The following is a 27,654-nucleotide window of genomic DNA, read 5'->3' on the forward strand; positions in this document are numbered from 1 at the left end:
TTGGCAAGACATGTCAGCTCAGGGCCAACCTTCCTCACCAAAATAAATAAATAAATAGGAAAAGCTTCTAAATTGGAAAAAAATTTTTTAAATTATTTTATTTTCAAATAGATCACACACTTATCATATCAATCTGGTGGTACAGAAGAGTGAACCCAAGATCAAAAGAACAATAAAGTTTTAAAGAAGAATGAAAATACTTTGCATGGAGGAAAAAAATTACATTGAATAAAAATTTTAAGCATATCAAGCATAAGGAAAATACCTTTAAAAGAGTATTTTTTCAACATTTGGCAAGAGCTCAGGCTTTGGTTTTGAAATATAAAAGCAACAATTCTCAGTTCTTTTATTCTCACCATTTCTAGTTTGGAATTGGACAAAGGGCTTCTCTTATATAGATGCAAGGGTCTATCTGTGCCTCCCAGGAGTATCTAATTGCTTACTCCCAGGTTATATATCTGGAACACTAAAATACTCAGAGCACTTGGAACTAAGAAGAATAGAAATAAACTCCTTAACTGTATTCTTAGAATTAGTTGCTCAGACTTAATACCTTCATGGTCCTAATCTACAGCAGGAGAAATAAAATACATGCATATGGACTCTGAGATTATTTCCGGACAGTATAACTTCTGAATATTTTCTTACCAAAGTTGAGAAAATGGTTCATTTTCACCATTTGTTCAATTCTGTAGTGAAAAGAGTATAGGACTTAGAAGACCTGTGATTGTGTCATGGCTCCAATATTCACAAGCTATGTCTGTGTAAGCCACAGCTGTCTGCAAAACAGGCATCATAATACCCCCATCATGGCTGTGAGAGGAACGGGGGTATTACAAGTAAAACACGTAGCAGTGTCCTCTCACATGATAGTTGCTTAATAGTTGTTATATGACTTTAGGCAAATTACTTAACATACCACAGTCCCTGTCTTACCTACTCACGGAAATTATCTGAAAATCATATGAGCTAAGAGATGAAAGTGCTCTGTAGACTATAAAATGATGTGCGTATGCAGAATAAAGGAAATGTACCAACATTTGTTGGCTATTTACCAACAGCTAGGCTCTTCACGTCTCATTAATTCTCCTAACAACTCCATGACACAGTTGTTTCTGTCTCCATGTAAGGATAACACTGAGGCTCAGGGAGGTAATGTAACACTCCTAAGTTCACCCAGCTTTAAAGTGACAAAACTAGGCTAAGAGTTCCACCCAACTATAAAGAACACAACTCCATGCTGCTTCATTATTTATTACCTCTAGAGAGAAAAAACTTAATTCCTAATGGGCTTCTGACCTCTATCCTTCACTTTTGCTGTGGACTTAGAATCCCCGTTGTCCAGCATTATTCCCACCCCTAATGCCTTTCATGTTCCTACTGACTGAATCCTATCTGATTATAAGAGAGGCAAAAATCAAGTGGCGAGGCTCAGTGAGGAATCATAATTTTCTTAGATTCTACTCTAACCTTCCCATGCTCCAAACATTTTCATGGCTATTTCCCATAAAGAGATAAAAGGGAAGGGAGGAAAGATGCAAGAGAGTATGAGGCATATATTAGAATCCTATGATCTATTTCCTGAGGCAGTATAGCATAGCAACACCAACCTAAAGTTCAGGTGCCAAGCCTAATGCATTCTGTATTATCCCATAGGATGCTCAAATAAATGTCTGACCTATTGATTATCATACTAGTAGATATCTTCTCTCCTACTGAGGAATTTCTAATAACTCTTCATTTGTTAAATTATATAAATACCACCTAAGGATTTAAGTTTTAGGTGTACAATACCCAGAGCATCTATGGGTGGGTGTCGTTTACTAGCGCTTATCACTTTCTACCTACTATTGCAACTAAACTTCTCTGTCGACTCAGCTAGAATTAGATGCCATTCTGGTTAAATTTTTAAATTCATTTTTGTAATCCCCATAGTGCCTAGCACAACGTCTAGCACATGTAGATCCTGTAGATCCCTGTAGAGGATCCTTCCCTTCTCTACAAACCTGTATTACTTACTCACTAACCACTCATTTGGCATTTAGCATGTATTATCTTGTACTATTAGTAAATTTTATATCTATACCTTCTATCCTCGAGCATAAGGAAAGTAAGACCCAGAACAGAGGCTGCAGTTACTACTTAAAGAAGTATGATGTGGTCAAAAGTGCATGAGTTTTGGTGTCAGACAGAAGTGGGTTCAAATCCTAGTTTTGTCATTTATCAACTATATAACCTTACAGAGTATTCATTTCATCTCTCTGAACCTCAGTTTCATTATCTACAAAACAGAGAAAATATCTATCTTGCGGAGTTATTAAGGATTAGAAATAACATGTATCAACCGCTAGCACATAGTATACTCTCAATAAATGGCGGCTATTATAAAGCCTCTTTTGATTCCTCAATAATTAACAATGCCACAGATACTATGTACACAATAACACCTATTGCGAACAACATAACCACATGCTTACTAGGCCTGCAGGTGAAATGCTAAGACAAAAATATACCTGTTAGATAGGAGGTAAACTGCTTTGGACCACAGCGAATAGCATAACGTGTAGTTGTTCTCACAGCTTTTGGTTCAGTCTGCAGTGTGTCCCTGGGACAAAAGAGGGTTCCATCCGATGTTTCTCCCCACCATCTGACTCGGACAAGAACGGAAGTGGGAGGCTTTGCAATCTTCCATATGACTTTATTAACAGTAAGTTTCAGAAAGCAGCGTAGCTGGCCTTCAACCAGAGGTGGTAAGCTTGTAGATGGAGAAATGTCACTCAAACCTGTGGAGGAATCCAAGAACACTAAGTCAAAATTTAGACTATACATGGAAAACATATAATCTGCTTCTTGAATGAAAACACACAAAAACATTTTAGTCTCTAAAGAGAGAAGGCTATCCCAACCTATTCTAATACATGAGAAATAACTAGGACACCAGACTAAAGAATAACCTACCTGGTCACTTAAGACACCTTGATATCTAATTAGTATTTAGGGTTTGATTCAAGTTCTTGTAAGTAAAGAACATACCAACTTAAGACATGCTAATATCAACTCCTCTTTAATTAAAAGGTACCATTTGAAAAATACAAACATAATGATACAGTAGATAGGTTTTTAAAATCTCAAAAATAGTTGAAATTTTTCTTCTAAGTACTGTTGTTTTGATTATTGCAATGACCACAGCTATGTCATCTTTACCTAACTCTCTTACTTTAAAACCATCACTAGGGCTGGCCCAGTGGCGCAGCAGTTAAGTGCGCACATTCCACTTCGGCGGCCCAGGGTTCGCAGGTTCGGATCCCGGTGCAGACATGGCACTGCTTGGCAAGCCATGCTGTGGTAGGCATCCCACATATAAAGTAGAGGAAGATGGGCATGGATGTTAGCTCAGGGCCAGTCTTCCTCAGTGAAAAGAGGAAGATTGGCAGCAGTTAGCCCAGGGCTAATCTTCCTCAAAACAAAAACAAAAACAAAAAAAACCATCACTAAATATAAAACAGCAACAATTCCCTTCACTCAACTCTCAAATGATTCAGTCTATACCGTACAACTCAGCATTTCAATAAAGACCACCTTAAAGTGTGTATGTCTTTTCTTTCCTGCCAACAATATAGTCAACGAGCACAGAGACGATCAACTTCCTATTCTGCCACTATTTTTTAGCAAAGTGCTCGGTTCACAATATTTATTGGCTTTTATAAGATTTATTGGATTTCAGACAGACAAAATCTAAATGAGGCAATTACTCATGACTTTCTATAAAACTTTCCATTAATGACCCTGATTGTCTTCCATTCACAGTATCTTAGAACCAAGACCTGGTAGAGATTTAAGAAACATTCCTATATTACACATACCTTTCTATGCCTCTAACTTTTCCCTTGGGGAGTGGTCATGACACACAAGAAGAAAATATACTGGAGTCTATCAGATCAGGAATGTACATAACTAATTCTTTGGGTTTCTAAAGCAAACATCCTCTCTGCTCTCTACAGTGGAGAAAAGACCCACCATAATCTTTATGGATAACCAGTTTCAACCTAAAAATTATACACAGGTGTGTATATGAACATTATTGCATATGCACATGGTATAGCGAGAAGGATATTCTTACGTTATTTCTATTGCGACTTTCTTCCTATCAACCAAATATGCTTGACTGGTTTAACACAGGGAGCACCCGTATTGAACACTTCCATGCTTCTGTCTCATATCCTCCCATCATTCTGGCAGGAAAGACACTACTTCAAAACTGCCTTACTTATCTTTAAACAGCTTGGAGAAGATTCATTCCCAGACTGTAGCTTCAGTCCTCAACCCAATGGCCTAATGTACTATTACTATTCCTAATACCTCTTTGCCTGTAATGTAAAAAGGCAGAGTCACCCAATTTATTTTGTATTGTTTTTTGAGGCAGCCCTGTAGAGATTCAATTTCCAGTTTCCTGATCTGCCTTGAGTTTCTGGAGTGACTGGTGTCGCTGCAGCTAACATTTTCCTACTCTCTTGATGAGCTTGTTTCTCCTCGAGCTTACTAACCTGCTAACATCCTCTTGCTACACACTCTTCCATCACCTCAAATCCTTCAGAGATCTTCACGCCTTCAACCCCACCCCAGCCCTATCACACCCTGTCATGCCCCTCTTTCTTCCTTTCTCATCCACAACTATCTTTCCCAACTCCTGCTTATAGCCTTTCATGCCTCATGATTGTCTCACACTTCGCTCATTCAAATAACATTTACTGAGTCCTGCTTTGTGTTAGTTCTTGGGGTGTCAGTAATGTATAAAACGTGATCTTGGGGGCGGGGCCAGTGGCACAGCGGTTAAGTGCCCACGTTCCACTTCTCAGTGGCCCAGGGTTCATCAGTTCGGATCCCGGGTGCGGACATGGCACCACTTGGCAAAAGCCATGCTGTGGTACACATCCCACATATAAAGTAGAGGAAGATAGGCATGGATGTTAGCTCAGGGCCAGTCTTCCTCAGCAAAAAGAGGAGGATGGGCAGCAGATGTTAGCTCAGGGCTAATCTTCCTCAAAAAAAAAAAAAAGTGATCTTTGCCTATTAGGATTACTGACATACTTGCCTCACCAATTTATGTTTCTTCCAGTCCCATGTGGACCTCCAAAGCCATATCCAACCCCTCTACACACATTTAACTGTTATCAAAAACACACCTAAATCATGGCAATGTAATGTACAGCACCATGACTACAGTTAATAACAGTGTATTGTGTATTTGAAAGCTGCTAAAAGACTAGATCTTAAAAGTTTTCATCACAAGAAAAAAAATTTTTTTGTACCCATGTATCAGATGATGGACGCTACCTAGAGTTACTGTGGTGATCATTTCGCAATATATAAAAAACCCAACCATTAGATTGTACACCTGAAAAGAATATAATGTTATGTCAATTACATCTCAATTTTTTTTTTAAAACCTAGAATTTTTTTGTTCCCTTCCTCTAGAAGCGTCCTACCTGTACCTTTTTAGCCCTCACCTCGCCACATTTATTCGCCCTCTTTGCCCCCCTCTCCAGCCCCTATTTCCATTCCATTCCATTTTGGTGGCCCAACTGCTCTGTCTTTTAACCTTTTGATTCCTGGTTATTCTCTCTTCTCTGTCTTTTTTTTTTTTCCGTAGGCCGGTGTGGGGGGTCTCCCTAGAATTCCCTCTGCTCCCCTAACTCCGCCCTATTACGCTTTCCTCGACCTTTAGGCTCTCAGGTTACCTCTCTTCTTACGGCAATGGCCGCCCCCAGGCCCTTGGCCTTTTCGTTGTTTCATGACGAGCCCGAGCTCTTCTTCACCAGCTCAACTCCGACCCCAGCACCCAAGCAGTAGCCTCCCGCCATCCTTTCCCACAGCGCCTGCGTTCCCTGGTAACCGGCGCCGCCGGGCAGCCTGGGAGGCAGGAAGACGCGGCTCTTCCTCTAACAGTCTCTGGGAAGTGGTGAGAAAGAAGGCGCCAAGACTCTTTCCCGCCAATAGACTACAACACCCAGGATGCTTTGCTACACTACCTCTGAGGGGTTGGAGGCTGTCGCCTACACCTGCGCAAGCGCAAAGGGATACGTCTGTTGAGAACTCCATTGCCCAGGGTGCATTGTATTCAGGAGCGTTTCTCTTTCCGGCGAGGATCGTCGAGTTTTCCGCTTGAGGTCTGAGGGGTGGGCTGACTCCGTTACCCAGATTCCTTTGTGGAGGGCTGTTGCGCACTTCCGGTGGAAGTGCTGAGGGGGGGGGGGTAGCCGGTGGGCGGTGGGCGGTCCTGCCGGTACCTGGGTGCTGTCCAAAGGCGACAGGGCGTCGCTTAGGGGAGCGAGCTGTGACCGGTTGGGCCGCCCTTAGCGTGGGACGAAGCTTCGGCTACTGTTTTAACTATCTGCGGCCTCCCCTTCATGTCGGCCCTCGAGAAGAGCATGCACCTCAGCCGCCTGCCCTCTCGCCCTCCTCTACCCGGCAGCGGGGGCAGTCAGAGCGGAGCCAAGATGCGAATGGGGTACGTGACTCGTACCCCTTCTCCCTGGAGGCCAGGCCCCGGCCATTGGAGGATGGTGTCTCTGGGCGTTGAGAGCGGCACAGCGAAGGAGGCTACGGTTAGGAGAGAATGTTAGCAGCGGCCTGAGACGTTTAGATGGAGTGGAAGGCAGATTTGGGGACTAGGGCAGGCGCCAAGTCTATGGAAACTGGAGGACATAGTATTGAAGTGAGAAGGGAATGAGGCAGAGATTGAGGAAGCTGAGAGGGTGATTTAAGAGAGGTAGGAGGCACCTCCAGCAGAAGGGATGGAAGAGGATGGAGGAAAGGGAGTAGTGCCGAGACAAAGGTGGCGAGGAATCTGCCAGGGAGGGTTGAAGGAAGTGGGGGTGACTGAGAGGAAAGTTGAGGGGGCTTAGGGGAGCAACTAGGGAAAGATTTGGGAGGAGTAAGAAGACTGTGAGAACTAGATATGAGAAAAGCTGAGGGAAATAGAGAACACCTGAGGCAGAGTTGGAGAAGGAAAGAGAGCTAGGAGCAGAAGGTTCTAGAGAGAGTTCCTAGAGGTGTAAGAGGCAGATTCAGGGAGATGAGGGGGTGACTAGGAGATTTGGTCTCAAGGGAGAACTGAGAAAGCTTGGGGAACAGGCCTAAGGAAAGATGGAGAGCATAGCCAGGAAGTCTTTTAAGGATAGTAGGAATGTGCTGAGAAGTGAGGGTAGGAAATAAGGGGAGGAGTCATGAGGGAGAGGGCTGAGTTGCTTAGAGAGTGGCCATGGGCTCTAGAAATTGAGAAATGACTAGGAATGGGGTTTAGTGAATCGAAGTGCTGCCGAGAGGTGAGGGCTGGTAAGCTCCGAGAGGAAGATCTGGGCCGTTGACTTTTGCTGGGCAAATAGGTCTAATGGAAGCTATGTACTGGTTTGATAAGACTCAGAATTAGTGAAGTATTGAGAGTAGCTATTTATGATATCTTGGGGAGAACTGTTTACTGGGAAAGGAGGAGCTGTATTGAAGAGATAGGCTTTTGGAGTTTTAGGTTGTTGAATGGCTTGTGCCAGGTTAGAGTTTACTTAGGTGTAGGAGAGAGAGTATGAAGAGTTGAACAGGGGAGAGGTAATTGCTGGAAAGCAGAGAGAATTGAATTGGCACTTGGTTTTGAGTGGTATTTGTAGTATCAGATAGGATTCTAGTGGCTGTAAAGAGAAAAGAGGAAGAATACTTAGGTATGAAGTAGTCAAGTGTGTGTGTTTGGGATTCTAGACATAGGTTGGTAGGTATTCTTGGAATAAGGACTAGAGAAGAGAAACCTTAGATTCTGAAGAAGTAATGTGTACAAAAACTGATCAAAAAGGAGATGAGGATAGGAGATGCAGTACTGTGAAAGTAGGTCTTAGGAACAAAGAGAAAGGAGAATCCTGTAAATTAAAACAGTGGGGTGGAGGAGTGATGAGAATGATTGGAAAAACCAAGGAAAGAAACTAAGAATTGAGGTGGAGGCCTGACTATGGTACACAGTAGAAAAATCGGAAAACGTGGACAGAAGGAGATAAGTTGATGGATGCATGGTAGAAAGAGGTGGTAGAAGGCTACATACAAGGTAAAATGAAGATTGTTTTGGCTTTGGAAGACAGCAGGGTAGGACTGTAACATGAATAAGGTGGATCTGGAAACTGATCCATAACAGATTATGGGGGAAAATTAACCTAGAATATAAAATTAATGTAGCAGTTATTGTTGACGTGTGTCTTAATTGCTGCATTTCTTAAACTAAAATCTGATCTTTCAGTATACCAGCACTCTTATAAAAATATCTAAAAATATTAGCTTTTAATGACTACACGTGCTTCAGATAAGTTTAATTAGAACTCAGCTTCTCACTTTGTCAAAACAAGTTATCTGAAGATGAAGAACTGGAGAAAAATACTAAGAGAAAATAAAGGGAAAATCTTCTGATTAGAAGATTGTGTAGTTATAATTTATCATCTTTAAGTAGAAGCTTTGGTCTTCGTAATTTAGGTTAACTGCTTATCCTGGTAAATAAAGTTCTTTAGAAGGATGCTTCTTTATAGTATGGTGAAGAGAAAAGCATATGTTGGTGAATTTTGTGTGGTCCTCAAGTGGCTTATTTTCCTCTATTCTTCTTTTCTTCTTTGGTGTTGAAACGTAGGCGGGCTTCATCTAAGTCTAATGTTAGTGATAGTATAGACTCTGTCCCCTGTAGAATCATAAAGCTGGAAGAGAGCTTTGAAATGATCTCATCGCACCACTTCACTGTATAGTTAAGGAAACTAAGACTCAGAGAATTCTGTAAGGTAAACTAGGAGGCAGGGGACGGTATTTCCTCTTAATAAATGAGAAAACTGAAACTCAAGTTTTCCTCATAATAAGGCACCCTCTTAGAAGCTTAGTGGTAGGGCCACTAAGGACTAGGACTTGGCTCTCTGGACTCTAAGACCCATTGTGTTTTTTGGATTCGTAGTTGTTATCCTGGCAATACTTAATTTGTGGATCTTATTCCTTTGCAAATACTATGGGGTTCAGTCTTTTTTCCTCCATCAGTTCTGATTTATGAAGTCTCACTTTCACCAATTTCAAAGCATCCTTCTCTTTCTCCTACACACTTGCATTTTTTCTTATCTTCCCATCTTTTTCCACTCCCACATCTCTCTCTTACTCAAGCTGGGCCTGTTCCGTTGACAGTCTCTTATATGACTTACTCTTTCAACTATTTTTCATAATCTCTTGCCTTCAATTTCACTAAACCTGACGTAGATGTGTTTGCCTATTTAGGGTGGTTTTGAGTTTGTGATTTTTCTTGAGTTTCCATAATTTAGTTTTCCAAATTGGACTTAGTAGTGCCAGAGTATTGCTGGATAATGTAATAATAGTAGTTACTTTTTTTTTTCTCAGTAAGTGTAGTATGCCATGCATTGTACTAGGAGCTTTATGTGTGTTATTTTATTTAATCTGCCCATAGCTGGGCAAGGTGGATATTTCCTTGAATTTATTATAAGTAAGGAAATTCAGACTTGGAGATTAAAGGTTACCCAACTAGTATGTGGCAGGACCAGGACTCAATCTAGGTTTAGTCTCTAGAATCTATTCCCTTTTCAGGACACCAACACTTTTTCTTGGGTAAGACTTGAAATCCTGGTTTTATTGTTCCAAGATAGATGCCGGTAGATGATGCCAAAAACAGTGGTTTTGAGCTTTTTAATTAAAACTTTTGGAGGTACTCTGATTTGGGATCCCTGCTTGCAACTGGTATCTTAGTTTGTTAGGGGGGCCATAACAAAAATGCCATAGACTGGGTGGCTTATAAACAGCAGAAACTTGTTTCTCACCGTTCTGGAGGCTGGGAAATCCAAGAGCAAATCACCTGCAGATTCCGTATCTGGTGAGGATGCTTCCTGGTTCATAGACAACAGTCTTCTGGAAGTGTCCTTAGAGGGCTCTGTGTGGTCTCTTTTAGGAGAGCACTAATCCCATTCATGAGGGCTACACCCCCATGACCTCATCACCTTCCAAAGGCCCCACCTCCAAATACCATCACATTGGACATTAAGATTTAGCATGAATTTTGAGGGCATACAGATGTTCAGTCTCTAACACCTGGTGTGCTTGAGTATGTTTTGAAAATCACTGCTAGTACATTCCATTACCATTAGAGAGACTATAGATTATTAAAACCGTTCATTTTTCAACATGTTTTTGGTTTATCAATAGTACTACATTTCTATAATTATCTCTTAGATTTCTACGGTGTTTTAGTTGACATGTATATGTTAGTGCCTTTTATTATCTTATGAAGTAAATTAGGGCAAGGGTTAATATTTTCTCTTAATGAGAAAACTCAAGTGTTCATTGACTTGCCTAAGATCACAGAATCATTAAGTGGCAGAAACAAGATTTAAATCCAGACTTCAGATTTTTAGTTTATCGTCGTTCTTGTTATATTCTGGTGGAAAGGGATTGGTGTTTAAAGTGATATAGATCTGAGTTTGAAGCCCAGCTTGAGTATTTACTCTGGGTTAAGTCATTTAACCTCTCATAATGTTTCCTATGTCTAAAATGGGGATACTTCTGCTTACCTTAGAGTGAGATAATACAAGAAAAGCACCTATGCTTCCTGACACATAAGCTCTTAAGGAATGATAACTAGTAAATTATTTTATATTGAGAACTGTAAGAAAGGCTTATTCTTTATGAAGTAGAAGTTCTCCTTTCAATTTCTTATAAAGTCAGTTTTTTCCCCTCAAGCTGTGTGTTTATTCATATCTAATTAGTCTTTCATTCAACTTGCTAAGTTTATTATGGATATCAGGCCTCTTAGGAAGGCTGTAAGGAGCTGTTCACACAAATGGAGAAATAAAGGGCAAAGTGAAGTGATTTGCTCAAGGTCGCATACTGTATTACTACATGAATTAAGTCCTAGTGTTTCTGTTTTTGTTAGTTATTTTATTTTATTTTATTTTTGAGGAAGATTAGCCCTGAGCTAACATCCATGCCCATCTTCCTCTACTTTATATGTGGGACGCCTACCACAGCATGGCTTGCCAAGTGGTGCCATGTCTGCACCCGGGATCTGAACTGGCGAACCCCAGGCCGCTGAAGTGGAACGTGTGCACTTAACTGCTACACCACCGGGCCATCCCCAGTTATTAATTTTTTTAAAAAAATTGTTATAATTCACATACCATAGAATTCATCCTTTTATAGTGTACAGTTAAGTGGTTTTTAGTATATTTAAGCTTGTACAACCATCACCACTAATTCCAGAACATTTTCGTTGTTCCATAAAGAAACTTACTTACCTGTTAGCAGTCACTCTCCCCTCCCCCAGTCCCTGGCAACTACTAGTCTACTTTCTGTCTGCATATATTTGTCTATTCTGTAGATTTCATATAAATGAAATCATACAATATGTGGCCTTCTGTAACTGGCTTCTTTCACTTAGTGTAATGTTTTCAAGGTTCATCTATGTTGTAGCATGTATCAATACTTCATTCCCTTTTATTGCTGGATGATATTACATTGTATAGATATACTGCATTTTATTTACTCATTTATCAGTTCCTGGACACTTGGGTTGCTTCCGGTTTTTGCTATTATGAATAATGCTGCTATGAACATTCACATGCAAATCTTTGTGTGGAAATATGTTTGAACTTCTCTTGGGTGAATACCTAGGAATGGAATTGCTGGGTTGTATGGTAAATTATGTTTTGTTTGCTTTTTAAAGATTGAGCTAACATCGTTTGCCAATCTTCTTTTTTTTTTTCATTTCTTTTCTTCTTCTTCTCCGCAAAGCCCCCACTACATAGTTGTATATTCTAGTTGTAGGTCCCTCTGATTGTGCTGTGTGGGACACCACCTCGGCATGGCCTGATGAGTGGTGCCATGTCGGCACCCAGGATCTGAACCAGGGAAGCCCTGAGCTGCTGAAGTTGAGCGTATGAACTTAACCACTCGGCCTCAGTGGCAGCCCCAATTATGTTTAACTTTTTAAAAAACTGCCAAACTGTTTTCCAAAGTGGCTCTTTGAAGCTCTTTGTGTATTAGGAATATCTTCTCTTTGTGTTAAAAATATTTTTCCAACTTGCCATTTTACTTTATGATATTTTTTTGCCTTGTAAAAAGTTTTGTTTTTAAATTTTAGTCTACTCAGATCTGTCAGCATGTATTTCTTTTGGATTTTGAGTCACAGAAAGACATTTCCTTCTCCCAGGTTACAAAGGAATTCATATATGTCTTTTTCTAGGACCTGTATGGTTTATTTTTTACATCCGTTTTAAGTTTATCCTGATGTGCAAAGTGAGGAACAGATCCAATTTTATGTTTCCACGGGCTGTCTAGTTTTTGTAACACCATTGTTAAAAATTCCTTTTCCCGGGGCTGGCCCCATGGCTGAGTGGTTGCGTTCGCACGCTCCACTGCAGGCAGCCCGGGGTTTCGTTGGTTCAAATCCTGGGCGCGGACATGGTACTGCTCATCAAACCACGCTGAGGCAGCGTCCCACATGCCACAACTACAAGGACCCACAACGAAGAATATACAACTATGTACTGGGGGCTTTGGGGAGAAAAAGGAAAAAAATAAAATCTTTAAAAAAAAAAAGGTATATAAAAAAAAAATCCTTTTCCCATTATATGAATTTCACCTCAATAAAAATTAGCCATTTTTCCCACTGATTAAAATGACATCTTTGTCATATACCACATTTCCACATAGATTGGGGTCTGTTTATGAAGTTTCTTTCCTTTTCCATTGGCTTGTATATTTTTTTATGTGCCACTACTACACTTTTAATTAGAGAGGCATTATTAATATGTTTTAGTAGATGGTAAAGATAGCTTCCCCCTCATTCATTTTTAAGATTTTCCTGGCTCTTCTTACTTGTTTATTCTTACAAGTAAACTTTCTAATCAACTAGACTAATGCCAGAAGAAAATCCACATAGTATTTTTATTGGGATTATATTAAATATGTAAATTAATTTAGAATAAACATTTTTATGATGTTGTCTTCCTAGAAGAAATGTAGTGTCTTTCAGTTTGTATGAATCCCTTTTGAAGGAAAAATATTGCAGATCCTAAGTATTGACCCAAGTTATATTTAATGTAATGTTACTTAAATATGTACAAAATAAAATTAGGGATAAATTCCTTATGTATAAGAGTAAATTCCTTATTACTCATATAATTATAAAACTCAACAGATTTACTATTTAAATACAATTAAACCTACAAAACTCCCAAAATTCAGATTAGCAATATCAGACTAATGTGAAATAATCTAATTTACTGTTAATAGCTTACTGTGGTTATACCAAAAGGATATTTATTAATAGGAAGGATATTATTAATAGGAAGTTCCAGAGTTGATTCGGCCATTCAGCTGTATCATTCAGGACCCAGGCTTTTTGTGTCCTTTCTTTTGCCATCCTTAGAAGTGTTGACTTTTCCTTCTCTTGCTTGTCACCTTATAGTTGCAGGATGGCTGCTGCAAGTCCACTTGCATCTTACTTTATTCTTTCTTTCCAATTAAAAAGGAAGGAACAGGGGCAAAGGTGTTTTCCTAGCTAAGCTTGTCTTTTTTTTTTCCTAGAAAGGGAAACTCCCCAGCAGGTTTTTCCCTTAAGTCTCATTGTCCAGAACTGGTTCACATGTCTATCCTAAGACCAGTCATTGGCAGTAGGGAACAGGATTACTATGACTGGTTTAAACCAACTCTGATTCATTTCCTTAGACTGAAGGAAAGATACCAAGAGATCTCCACCAACTTCTAAAACAATTTGAAATTCTCTTAAGGAATAGAGAGTGATGGGAAGTGGGGAAGGAATGTCTGGAGTAGAGAGTAAACAGCATCTGCCCCAAGTCCCAAAATTAACAAGTACGGGAGACTGATCTTCTGACTTCAAATTCCTAGTGATTTCATCGCAGCACACGTATAGAAAGTGATTCTTTCCTACCCTTCTTTTCTCCCTCTCCTCCTTGTGCCAGGTTTGAGCCCTTTGACCTGAGCACTTCTGAGTAAATGTCCATTTTTCCATTGTTGCTAGGCTTATTGCCAGCAAATCTTTCTTCTTAGTGTCTTCAAAATTGGATAATTAGATTTTGTTTGTGTTTTTTTTTAAAGCTGATAAGCCCTCCTTGTTATTACTTGATGTCAGATTTGAGAAAACACCTCTGGTTGGTTAGGAAAAACTTTTCCTTCATGCTATGAAATAGTTTCTTCTAGAGAAGAAAGTTTTAACTAATAGTCCTATTAAAAGGGTAGTTCACTTATATGCCTCACTTAGTCTTCAATATACAATATTGACAACCAGTCCCAAACACAGTCTACCAATATATTTTGAAGATTGAATAATTGATTATGTTGACATTTCCAGTCATTCCAAACCATAGCAGAAGGCTGAGGTTGTCTACTATCAGTCCTTTTCCACCGTGCCTCTGTGTGTATCCTTTGCCATGGACTTTTTCCAGGTATAAATGGAAATCCTGCCTTTGCTACTAATAAGCCATGAGGCTCTAGTCGAGTTATTTTTCCTCTTTCTGGGCTTGTCGCTCATGATGTAGTAGAAAGAACGCTTCGGCACTAGACAGACTTAAGTTTAACTCCCAGCTCCAGTGCTACTGAAAGTGGCTCTGGGCCACTTATTTTGCATTTCTGAGCCTGTATTTCCCCATCTTTGAAATGGGGATACTTTTCTTGCAGAATTCAAAACACTGCTTGATACATAATAGACATCTAATTGTACCCTTCCATAAAGTATGATTTGGGTTAGATGATCTGTAATAACCTGATCCAGTAGTTGTTTTTAGAATCTAAGTGTGCTGCTTTGATAACCTGCCGTTATCACTACTAATGAATATTCCAAACTGCCATAACCCCCAAAAAGCCATTTGGTTGCCTTCTTTCCATTCTCTTCAAAGTTTTGCTAATGAGGACTTTTTTTTTCTTTTTCTTAAAGCTTGATTTAAATAGCTGGCTGCAGTTAAACTTAAGTATTTTGTCTCCTCTCCAAGACTCCTAAAGTGGGGAATTTGTGACGGGAGTGACTAGGACTGCTACTGTGCAGCTCGTGACTCATTAATAACTCTTAACAAACTTAAGCAGCACAGTAGATGTTGAAGTGTATTATGTCTGTTTCGATTTGAGACATTCATTTAAAAACATACAACTTATATTTCTTATTTCTTGTTCTCCCTCCCTCCTTTTCTCCCCTCCCCTCCCTTCTTTCCTTAGCAGTTGATTATATAGTTTTGTTGGTTTTGGTCATTATCTCCTAGTAAGCATCATCCCATAGTAGGCGAGCAGCACATCCTCTCTGCCCCTATAGTCTTCTGTAGATATAACTTATTGCTCTGATTTGTAATTATTGATCGACTGTCTACTCCTCAAGACCGTGAGCTTCTTAAGGGTCAGAATTGTGTTAATTTCCCTGATCCTAGCACGTTGGCTACTTAAGTACTAACTGAATGAGAAACCCGAATTGTAGACCCTGTTTTACCTCATTCTATAAGAACCACCTTATTTCCTCACCAGTTCCATTAAGATGGCATAACTCAAGCTATACTCCCTTTCTTCTGAAAGCTGTTCCACTTCATAAAATAATAGAATCTACATTGTTTTTCAACAACAGCTTTTAGGTAAAGTGTGTTGTATCTGTTTACAAATACCTTGTCTTAATTTGAAATTTGAAATACTCATATGGTTGAAACTCGTGCTTGAAATTAGTCTTTTATATGTAAAGATTTATGCCTGTTTCTTGGTTTTATTTTATCAAAATTTGGCAATTTATCTCTTCCTCTCTGAATCCCCAAACTTGAAAGCAAGTCCATTACTGTATGAAGAGCAAATGTCACTTAGCAATTATTTTCAGACTAGCTGCATCTTATAGGATTGGGTTTTTCTGCTCTTGCTCAATTTATTTCTTATCCTCTAAGAGTAAAAACTATTTTCCAAGGAGGAGTTCCCTACACATTGGTGACTCTACCAAGTGTAGAGACTAGAGCAAGCAGTCTACTGTTATAAGCTAACGTTAAAAGCTCTCTGTAGTCATGTCCCAGGAAATGTCACTTCCTTGAATGTTTCTGGCACTTACCAATTGCCAAGTTTATTTTGCTTGCAGTGCCTCCCATTTCACTTTTTCAAGTCCTAACCGTCCTTTAAAACCCATGAAGCTCTTTCAGACTATTCCAGCTCATTAACTTCTTCTGTCCCTTCTATGAGCATCTATAACGCTTTTTGTCATTTCCACTCACCTGCCAATTCTTGTACATTACTACTTGTTAATGCATTTTTTAAATTGTTATGTCAAATTTATCTGTGGTAATTTTTGTGGTAATTTAAATTGGTGTTTACCATAATGAATTATCATAATTTATATTTCATGGTAATTTTTTTTTTTTTTTAGTTTCCTCTATAAAATTGGAGGTCCCACTGTGCGGGGGCCTTTGTTTTTGTTTCTTTGAGTCTTCTACAGTAGCATAGTTAAATGTTTTTTATAAGATTTGATTTAATGGACACATGGCACACAACATTTATTTAAAATGAGATCCTGAGGCTTTTCCTGACCGTCCTGCCTGCACTGATCTTTCCATTTTCTATCATTTTGGAGCACCTATCATTTATACCAGGGATTAACAAACTTTTTCTGTAAAAGGCCAGATAGTAAGTATTTTATGCTTTGCAGGCCATATGGTTTCTGTAGCAGCTAATGAACTCTGCTGTTGTAGGGTTAAAGCAGCCATAAATAGTATGTGAATGAATGTGATTGTGTTCCAACAATACTTTTTTTGTGGACACAAATTTGAATTTCATGTAATTTTCTTGTGTCCTTATATATTATTCTCTTGTTTTTTTCTTCCCTCAATGTTTTAAAAATGTAAAGACCATTCTTAGCTCATGAGCCGTGCAAAAACAGGCGGTGGCTGGATTTGCCCACCATAGTTTGCCAACCCCATAGCAATACTGTTAGTTCTGTACTTCTGCTGTCTTATAGTAGAAAGAATATAGGTTTTATATCAACAAACTAGGATTCCCTTCCTGGCTGTACTACATACTACTTAATTGGTGCAAGCTTGACTTTCTTTTCTTAAGATGTGGGTGATACTATCCTCAAAGAGTTGTTTTTGAGGAGAAAGAGAAGATAGATATGTGGAGTCATTATTTAAATTGTAAAGCTATATAGTGGGAACTTACTGTATTTCATAAATTCTAAGATACTTCTTTTCATATTTAAAATGATAGTATCTTAACAGTTGCTATTGGTCAGGTAACGGCCCTAACCTTGATTTTCATTGCCTGTATACATGAGTGAACACCAAAACCAGCATCAAAACTTGCAAAGTAAGTGTTGGCAGCTTGGGAGAAAATCCTGGAGACAAAAGTGGAGCATTCTTTTAATCACTAAGAACTGAATGGTTGTGGGGCTAGCCTGGTGGCGTAGCAGTTAAGTTTGCACACTCCACTTTGATGACCCAGGGTTCACAGGTTTGGATCCCAGGTGCAGACCTACACACTGCTCATCAAGCTTTGCTGTGGCTGCGTCCCACATACAACATAGAGGAAGATTGGCACAGATGTTCGCTCAGGGCCAATCTTCCTCACCAAAAAAAAAAAAAAAGAACTGAATGGTTGTGAGGAGGGATGGGTGTTCAATCAGATGAGTTAAGCAATATCCTAAAGTGAGAGTTAAAAGTAAAATAACTCTCTACATAATGGCAAAGTCAGCATATGAGCTGGTATTTAGTTTTAAGAGACACTCCATCACCAATGTTCTTGTGAGGACTATATTGTTTGCTGAATTTCATCACAAATAGCATTTTAGCATATTATGGCAAAATGGGCTTGGAGGTGGAGCTACCCAGAGAATCTACCAATATTTCATAATACTGTTAATCAGAGGAAATGTGCTTCAGTTTTCCCAGCAACCTACTTTACAAACTTTCAGAATATAAACCCATTTTTAGGTTGGAGAATCTCTATGCTAACGTTTTTTCACTGGATATTTGGAAATTGTAACCTTTTATTGGTAATCAGAGGATTTGTACTTTTGCTTCTTCCCTATCCAAATCATTGTTTAATTAGGATAGTACTTCAAATTTTTTTTTTTAAAGATTGTATTTTTTTCCTTTTTCTCCCCAAAGCCCCCAGGTACATAGTTGTATATTCTTAGTTGTGGGTCCTTCTGGTTGTGACATGTGGGATGTCGCCTCAGCGTGGCTCAATGAGCGGTGCCATGTCCGTGCCCAGGATTCGAACCAATGAAACCCTGGGCCGCCTGCAGCAGAGCACACAAACTTAACCACTCAGCCACGCGGCTGGCCCAGTACTTCAAATTTTTGTAGCGTTTGCTTTAACAAAAGCCTCACACTGGACATAATCTTTGTGAATCCTCCCCTGACCTACTTCCATCCCTATAAGTGTCCCAAACAAGATTGGATGTCCCATCTATGAGCTTTCATGGTGTGTTAGGCTTATTTCTGTCGTAGCTGTAGTATACAGTGACTGTTTACTTACCCATTTCCCCACAGGCATGAGGTCTTAGAGAGCAAGGACCAAGTTTTATTCATCAGTGGGAACTTCTGGCCTGCTGATTTCCCTAGTGCCCAGGAAGTGTGTATCAGGGCCTGTCATACAGGGCATACTCAAATGTCTCTTTAATTGAGTTGGAATTAAATAAGCTGCTATGTAAACAAGTTATAACTGGAAAGAGGCTCTAAAATAATTGACCTAAAGATATTTGCTGTTTGCCTATGAAAATATTTCTTTTACTCTAGATCATCATGGCATTCAGGTTAGTCAGGTTGGGGGGTTATATAGCTGTTGGTTCTGAAATGTACTTCACTAGAGTCTTCTATAGGGTCTTCATTGGCTTTTAAACTCTGCCCCCAAACCTGCTTGCTTTCTTCCTGTTGTGATACTGTCTAAGCAGAATAGTAGCTTACACAAGTTCTGATCACTGAGTCCGGCCACACACATTGATTATGAGAGTGAACAGCTCTAGTTAGCCCTTGCAAAACATCAAAAAGCCTTGTATTCTGTCTGCTTTCTTGCTTTCATGATTGATGTCTCAATGGTTATGTTTTCGTTTGAGGCCAGATCATTTTAGTAAAGTTGTTATTATCTCCTTCTTTCTCTTTACTTTTAAGGTTTGGAAAAAGAAGTTACTAATTATGTTTTCTCTTGGGTGAGTGGTGGAAATAAAATTTAGAAGTTTTTCTAATTTAGGTAAAGCAGAATTCTTTATTATCAGAGGTATAAGATTACAGTTCTCCCTCTGCTGCAGCAGTCTGTCTTTATCATTTATTTAAAGCAAAGTATATTTTTGAGTAATCTGACTCAGCAGGTTGGAAGTTCCCATGGGTTAAGTATCTTATCTGAAAGTGGTTTTAAGTGAGGTAAGATTTCATTCATTTGCTTGAAAGCACATATATTGGGCCATAAGAATCCTGTCCCATCTAATGAAGGACACTGTGTGAAATGCTACTATTTCCATTTTTGGATTCCTTGATGTCCAATTAACAATGAGTATTTCTCACCAATAGCCAACATAGAAAAGTAATAGAAATAGGATCAAGGATTTTCAAGCACGTTGTAAATCAGTATTTAGTAAGTTAGAACTCTTTAAAAAGGCCTCCTCTGTTCTCTTGAATGGCATCAGACATACTTGAGAGTTTTCTTTGATTCTTCCTTCTCAGTCCACCCTCCTGCCTCCTCCCATCATTACCATTACAGTTGTAAACCTTGACTTTCTTCTTAGTCTCCATGGTACTCAGGCTTGCTACAAGGGACTACCAATTACTGTTATCCCTGCAGCGGGAACCAATCCTCTTCCATCTCTTCCTGGGAATTTCTGAGTGTTCATTGGTAGCTTTGGTGATTTCAAGAATGGAAAACCTAGTATTATTTTAAGGGTAGTATTGAAAACTGATAAGGAAGTGACCCTGAGAATAAGATTCTAGCTCACTACTTTCTGTGGTCTTGGATGAGATAATTAACCTCCCCTGGCTTTAGTTTTCTCGTTTGCAAAACAGGGGTAATAGTAGCTGCCCCAGAGAGTTGTAGAAATTAATTGGTGTGTTTACCTCCATCCTTTCCCCAAACCCCATTAAATTATAGTAAAGTAATTTAGAAAAAGGAATGAAACCAAAGGACCGAGAAGAGGAGGGTAGATACTAACAAGATTCAGGAAGATAGCAAGTTGAAGAATGTTAACTCACTAACAGATAAGAGCAAACTGAAAACTAGCCACAGAAGGAGAATGAAAGTACAGACTAATCCGTATCATAGCCCCATAAAGGCTCAGGAATTGTGGGTGCTGGTATCTCTGAAAGGGGGCTAACAACAGGAGGATTGGTTGGAAATCAGTGTAGGGCACCAGACAACTCCCGGATCTTCTCCTTTCCCTCAGTGTGACATGAGACAGATTACCTTCTGGAGGAATTGAACCAGAGTGGCTCTGGACTCAGATATGGTAGGCATATGAGGGCAAAGGTACAGCAACAGGATGAAAACAGGGATTAAGTGAAAGTATACATTCTGTCTTCTGGATACATTCATGGTTTACTCCCTCACCTTCTTCAGGTCTTTGCTTAAAGGTGCCTTCCCTGACCATCTGATTTAAAATTGCTGTTCTTCCAAACCAGAACTCATTAGTCCCCCTTCCTGACTTTATTTTTCTCCACAGCACTTATTGCTACCTGAGAAATGTTTACTTATGTCTCTTTTTACTAGAGTGTAAATGCCACAACAGCAGGGGTTTTGTCTGTTTTGTTTACTGCAGTATTCCCAGTGCCTAAAATAGTATCTCATAGGTGCTCAATGCATATTTGTTGAATGAGTGAACAAATGAGATTATTCAGATCCTTTTCCAGAAGGCTAACACCTAGTCTTATGTCCTCAGGAAATTGGAAGATTTCTTTCTGGAGAAATGATTGGCCTAAGGGAAAAGACATGCAGATATTGATGTTGGGGAGAAAGAGTCCCCCATTTAAAGGTGGGCCCCTTTAACTGTACAGTGATTTTCAATAATCAACAAGCCCTGCTCTCTCATAGAATCACCAGACATCCAGGAAAAACCTCTAACAAGAAAGACAGAGACCAAAACAAAGCGAGAAAAGGAAACAGTAATGCTTAGAAAGAAAGCAAATCCTATAAAAAACTAATATCTCTTGTTAGAGAGACAAGAGACAATATGGCATCTATGAAACAAGAACAGGATACTCTTAAAAAAAAAAAGGAACTGTTTCAGAGAACAAGAAATAAGTGTTGGAAGTGAAAACAGGTATAGCAGATATAAATTCAATAGAAGAGAAAGTTTAAGGAATCTCCTGGAAAGTAGATTGTTCTACTTTAAGATTAGAATCTGGAAATACAGGGGATAAAAGGATTCTTTAAAAAAAATTCTCAGCACCAGTACTGTAATTAGAAATGATAAAAAACTGTCTTAAATTTGAGAAAGAATATCTAACCTAAAATTGTTTTACCTAGTATTTGCCTACTACATCTTTATCCATCTTTTTTAGTTTGGAACTTTTTTCTCTTTTAAATAGTATATAGATGAGATTTTTAAAAATTTCATTTGAGGATATTTGTTTCAGACCTAGAGCATTGTAGTCTATCGTTTTGATGTATATGGATTTATTTCCACCATCTTATTTGTACTCTCTAATTGTCTCGTCGGACCTGTGTTTCTTTTTCTCATTCCATTTTTTTCTCTATTAGTATGGTAATGATATAATCTGTCTGTTTTTTGAATGGTTCCCTTAGCATTTTTTGGTAAAATCTTTATTGAGAGAGAATTCACATACCATGCAACTGACCCATTTAGAGTCTACAATCAATGTTTTTTCCCCCTAGCATATTCACAGAGTTCTGCAACCGTTACCACAGTCAATTTTGGAACGTATTCGGCACCAGAAAAAGAAACCCCATATCCGTTAGCAGTCAGCCCTCACTTTCCTCCAAACCTTCCAGCCCTAGGCAACCACTAATCTATTTCTGTCTCTATAGTTACCTAATCTAAACATTTACAATAAATAGAATTATACAGCATGTGTTATCTTTTATATATTGTGACTGGCTTTTTTTGCTTAACGTAGTATTTTCAAAGTTCATCCATGTTGTAGCATGTTGTAATACTTCATTCCTTTTTCTTGCCAAATAATATTCCATTGTATGGATATACCACATTTTATTTATCCATTCAGCAGTTAATGGACATTTGAGTTCTTTCTACTTTTTAACTATTATGAACAATGCTGCTTTGAACATTCATGTAGAAGTTTTTAGGTGGACATATGTTTTCATTTCCTTTGGTATACCTAGAAGTAGAATTGCTAGATCATATGGCGTCTCTCTATGTTTAACTTTTTGAGGGACTGACAAACTGTTTTCCAAAGCAGCTGTGCCATTTTATATTCCCATGAGCAATGTATGTAGGTTCTAATTCTCCACATCCTCAACAACATCCTCTCCTTGTCGTTGTTGGTCTTTTTGTTTATGGCCATTCTAGTGGTGTGAAGTGGTTCTTCATTGTGGTTTTGATTTGGATTTCCCTAGTAACTAACAATGCGGAGTATCTTTTCATTTGCTTATTGGCCATGTGTGTATATATTCTGGAGAAATGTCTATTCAAATCCTTTGCTCGTTTAAAACATTTGGTTGTCTTTGTATTGAGTTATGAGTTCTTTATATGTTCTTGATGTAAGTCCCTTATCAGATCTGTGATTTACAAGTATTTTCTCCTATTCTGTGAGTTGTCTTTTCTTGTTTTTGATAGTGCCCTTCGAAGCACAAATATTTTTAGTTTTCATAAAGTTCAGGTTATCTATTTTTTTCTTGTGCTTTTGGTATCACATCTAGAAGAAACCATTGCCTAACCCAGGATCATGAAGACTCATGCCTAGATTTTCTTCTTAGAGCTTTATAGTTTTAGCTCTTGCATGTAGGTCTATGATCCATTTTAAGTAGTTTTTGTGTATGATATGAGAATGGGTCTAGCTTCATTCTTTTGCATGTGGATATCCACTGTCCTAGCACCATTTATTGAAAGGACTTTTGTTTCCCCATTGAATTATCTTGGCACTCTTGTCAAAAATCAGTTGACCGTAAATGTATGAGGTAGTTTCTTAACTCTCAGTTCTATACCATTGATTTATATATTCATCCACATGCTAGTACCACACTGTCTTGATTACTATAGCTTTGTAGTAAGTTTTGAAATCAAAAAGTGAGTCCTCCAACTTTGTCTTTCCTTTCAAAAATTGTTATAACTGTTCAGGGACCCTTCAATTTCCATATGAATTTTAGAATCAGCTTGTCAATTTCTGCAAGGAAGCCAGAGGTAGTTTTGATAGTTATTGCTTTGAATCTGTAAATCAATTTGGGGAGTATTGCCATTTTAACAATATTAAATCTTCTAAGCCATAAATATGGGATGCCTTTCCATTTATTTATGCCTTTTTAAATTTATTTCAGCAATGTTATATACTTTTCAGTGTGGAAGTCTTATTTAATTGGTTAAATTTATTCCTAAATATTTTATTCTTATCAATGCTATTGTAAATGGAATTGTTTTCTTAATTTTAATTTCTGGATTGTTCATTGCAAGTGTAGAGAAATACAACTGATTTTTTTAATACTGATCTTGTATTCTGCAACCTTACTGAACTTGTTTACTAGTTCTTATAGTTTTTTAATGAATTCCTTAAGATTTTGCCCTAAACATTTTAACATACATACTTAATATATAAAAGTTGAAGTTTAATCAAAATTTCTGTCATTCTTCTGAAATAATACAAAGACCTTAGAAACCTATGGCAGGCAGAATAATGGCACCCCAAAGGTGCTCAGGTTGTGTTCCTGGAACCTGTGAATATATTATTTTACATGGCAGAGGAGAATTAAGGTTACAGATGGAATTAAGGTTGCTAATCAGCTGACTTTAAATAAGGAGATTATCCTGAATTATTTGAGTCGGCCCAATGTAATCACCAGTGTCCTTTAAAAAAAGAGGGAGGCAGAAGAATGGGTCAAAGTCTGAGAGAAATTTGAAGATGCTATGTTGCTTACTAGCTTTGAAAATGGAGAAGGAACCTAAGAGCCAAGTAACATAGGCGGCCTGTAGAAGCTGGAAACGGTATTCAAATATCAAATATCTCAGACACTTGAGGAACTCATTGCTACTAGATTGAACAAATTAATGCATCTATCATTTCATATTTTGAGGATGGGAGTTGCTTTTAACATAAGTGTCTTTAATGTTCTGTGATTTAACCACAATATATTAATTCTCTTAAAATCTTGTGATTTGTTGGGCTTCATGGATCTGTAGTTTGAAGTTTCAGTTCTGGAAACTTTAGCTATTACTCTTCAAATATTACCTTTATCCATTCTCTAATTTCCTGTTGGAACTCTGATTTGACCCCTTTAAGACTTATTTCTCTCTCCACCGTTTATCTTAACTTCTTTCATATTTTTCTTCTTTTGTTTGTGTTGGAGTCTAGATATATCTGAACAAATGTATTAGTTTACCCATCTCCTTAGCTGTCTAATCTGTTAAACTTGACCATTTATTTTTTAATTCTCTTCATTTATTCCTAGAAGTTGTATTTGTTTCAAGTTTCTATTATTTTAAAACATATTAAAATTATTTTACATTCTATTTGATTTTTTTTTTTAAGATTTTATTTTTTCCTTTTTCTCCCCAAAGCCCCCTGGTACATAGTTGTATATTCTTCGTTGTGGGTCCTTCTAGTTGTGGCATGTGGGACGCTGCCTCAGCGTGGTTTGATGAGCAGTGCCATGTCCGCGCCCAGGATTCGAACCAATGAAACACTGGGCCGCCTGCAGCGGAGCGGGCGAACTTAACCACTCGGCAACAGGGCCAGCCCCTCTATTTGATATTTTATATTCAATATGTGAAGTCTTTATATGTCTGTTTTATGCTTTCTGACTATGAGGTGGTCATCTGCTTTGGAACTTTATCTGTGGGAGTCCTTGGTCCTAGAATGAATGTTGGTTCCTTCAAAGAGGATTTGCTGGGGCCGGCCTGGTGGCACAGCGGTTAAGTGCACATGTTCTGCTTTGGTGGCCCAGGGTTCACTGGTTCGGATCCCAGATGTGGACATGGCACTGCTTGGCAAGCCATGCTGTGGTAGGCATCCCACATATAAAGTAGAGGAAGATGGGCATGGATGTTATCTCAGGGCCAGTCTTCCTCAGGAAAAATAGGGGGATTGGCAGCAGATGTTAGCTCAGGGCTAATCTTCCTCAAAAAACAAAAAGCACAAAGAGGGTTTGCCTTTGTCTCTGTTGGAGTCCTGAGGGCGCTACCAGTCTGGGTCTACTTTAAACTAAATTCTCAGCTGGAAATTTCTTGGAATATGTAAGTGGTGTGAATTTAGCTGAAATCAGTTTGAGAGCTGTCTTGTGGTTATCATTTCACCAGAAAAGGATTTTTTGGATTTTTTTCTCTCTCCTACCTTCGACCCAATGCCAAGTTTCAAGACAGGCATTTTTTTCTTTTAGTCCTGGGATCAGGTAGGGAGCAGAGAGTTAATTCTACTTTACCCTTTTCTTGATGATATAATCCTTTGAGATCCTCACTTTATGGGAAAAAGATTTCCTGCTGGGCTCCCCACCAAGGCTCTCCATCTTGGGTTTTGTGTCCTGTTGTGTGTGCCCCAGGAAACCCCAAAACCTCAAGTTCAGCTAGTTGGCAAACGCCATCAAGATAAAAGCCAGCTTTAATGGACTGAATGTGTCTCTGAGTTCCCACCTTCACCTAACTTTTGTCCTCAATATTCCATAGTCTTTACTTTCTTGCCAGCTCATCTGTGCATTTAAGAAGAATGAATGACTGTATGGAATTATAATATATGATTATATATAATATGTAAATATATAATTAGTAATATAATTATATATATGTAATCTTATATAATATATACTTTTATATATTCATATATTTTTTATACACACACATAGATAATTTTAGCCAACATTTCCAAAGTTGGATCTTTGAGTTACCTAATTACCATTGATGGAAATAGTTCCTGACATAAAATTTCTTCACCTAGGAAATCTGTCAGTCAAGTGTGAATATGGGGTAACAGCATTTTCTGACATGTACAGTTTCAAAATTAATCTCCCGTTCTCAGAAAGCTAATGGAGGATGTGTTCCATCAAAATAAGAGAATGCATCAAGAAAAATATGCGATAAAAAAAGACGAAATTGGCCCATTCACAACAATGTGGATGGACCTCCAGGGCATTATGTTAAGCGAAATAAGTCAGTCAGAGAAAGACGAACTCTATATGACTCCACTCATAGGTGGAAATTAGTATATTGAGAAGGAGATCTGATCGGTGGTTACCAGGGAAAAGGGGGGGTGGGGGGAGGGTACGGAGGGGGAAGTGGTGTACCCACAACATGACTAACAAAAATGTACAACTGAAATTTCACAAGCTTGTAATCCATCATAACATTAATAAAAAAAAAAAAAAAAAGAAAAATATGCGACATAGAATCAGGGATTCAACACAGGAGAAAGGCAAGAGGAATTCCCAGGATGATGGTGAAATGCCGGCAATTTATCATATCCAGAAAGCAAGCATTTGGAGCAGATGAATGGAAGGTGCCAGGAATGGAAGTTTCTAAAGAAAAACATGGACCTGATATATTATTTAATGTGATTGACCGTATTATGAGAAGTTTCACAGATTTCTCAAAGATATTTTTTTTTTTTTGAGGATTAGCCCTGAGCTAACTACTGCCAGTTCTCCTCTTTTTGCTGAGGAAGCCTGGCCCTGAGCTAACATCCGTGCCCATCTTCCCCTACTTTATATGTGGGACGCCTACCACAGCATGGCGTGCCAAATGGTGCATGTCCACACCTGGGATCTGGGCCGCCGAAGCCCGGACCGCTGAGAAGCGGAACGTGCGAACTTAACCACTGTGCCACCGGGCCGGCCCCACAAAGGTTCTTTTTCTATTTCAAAATGCTTAATTGTGAAATATACATACAGAAAAATGTCCAAACTATATGTGTACAATTCAAAGGAGAATAAAATAAATTCCCATGTATCCACACGCACATTCTATTATGAAATAGAACATTATTGGCACTTCAGGAGCCCATTTGCCTCTCCCCAAGAGCACCTCCACTTCCCATGGTTTTCAATTGCCTATTTATCATTCCTTTGCTTTTTAAAATAGTTTTGCCACCTATGCATGTATCCATAAAAAAGACATTTATTTTTGCCTGTTTTTGAACTTTATTATTAATGGAATTATACTGCATTTATTCTTCTATGCTTATTTCTTTCTCTAAATATTACATTTTTGAGATTCATCCATGTTATTGCATGTAGTTCCAGCATATCCGTTTTCACTGCTGTGCCTTATTCAGCTATCTGAATATATCACAATTTATATATTCCACTGGTGATGGATGTTTAGCTTCTTGTTATTCTTTGCTTTTATGGAAATGTTTCTATGAACATCCTTTTTTGTGTATTTTAGTGCCTTTGTGCAGATGTTTTTCTGTAAAGTGAAACTACTAAATTGAAGGACACCTGTTCAATTTTACCAGGTGATGCTTCACTGCTTTCCAAACAGTTTTCCCCATTTACACTCCCACCAGCTGTGGA

At 38.6% G+C, this 27,654-nt stretch overlaps 2 protein-coding genes across 5 annotated transcripts in view; one reads left to right on the forward strand and one right to left on the reverse strand.

Annotated features, from left to right (window-relative positions):
* The window catches only part of C2CD3 (C2 domain containing 3 centriole elongation regulator), a 134,780-nt gene extending 128,815 nt beyond the window's left edge, over positions 1 to 5,965 (reverse strand). For all 4 annotated transcript variants that reach the window (XM_046685207.1, XM_046685205.1, XM_046685206.1 and 1 more), the window contains exons 1-2: positions 5,739 to 5,965; positions 2,514 to 2,783 (exon numbers count right to left, since the gene is read on the reverse strand). In XM_046685207.1, the coding sequence (XP_046541163.1) occupies positions 2,514 to 2,783; positions 5,739 to 5,793 (325 nt within the window). In that variant the 5' untranslated portion in view covers positions 5,794 to 5,965. The remainder of the gene's footprint in view (positions 1 to 2,513; positions 2,784 to 5,738) is intronic.
* A 267-nt stretch (positions 5,966 to 6,232) lies between these two features.
* PPME1 (protein phosphatase methylesterase 1) overlaps positions 6,233 to 27,654 on the forward strand; it is a 71,560-nt gene continuing 50,138 nt past the window's right edge. The window contains exon 1 of the mRNA XM_046686053.1: positions 6,233 to 6,508. Within this exon, the coding sequence (XP_046542009.1) occupies positions 6,408 to 6,508 (101 nt within the window). The 5' untranslated portion in view covers positions 6,233 to 6,407. The remainder of the gene's footprint in view (positions 6,509 to 27,654) is intronic.

Source organism: Equus quagga, chromosome 14 (genome assembly GCF_021613505.1).
Source record: "Equus quagga isolate Etosha38 chromosome 14, UCLA_HA_Equagga_1.0, whole genome shotgun sequence".
In the NCBI taxonomy this organism is placed as follows: domain Eukaryota; kingdom Metazoa; phylum Chordata; class Mammalia; order Perissodactyla; family Equidae; genus Equus; species Equus quagga.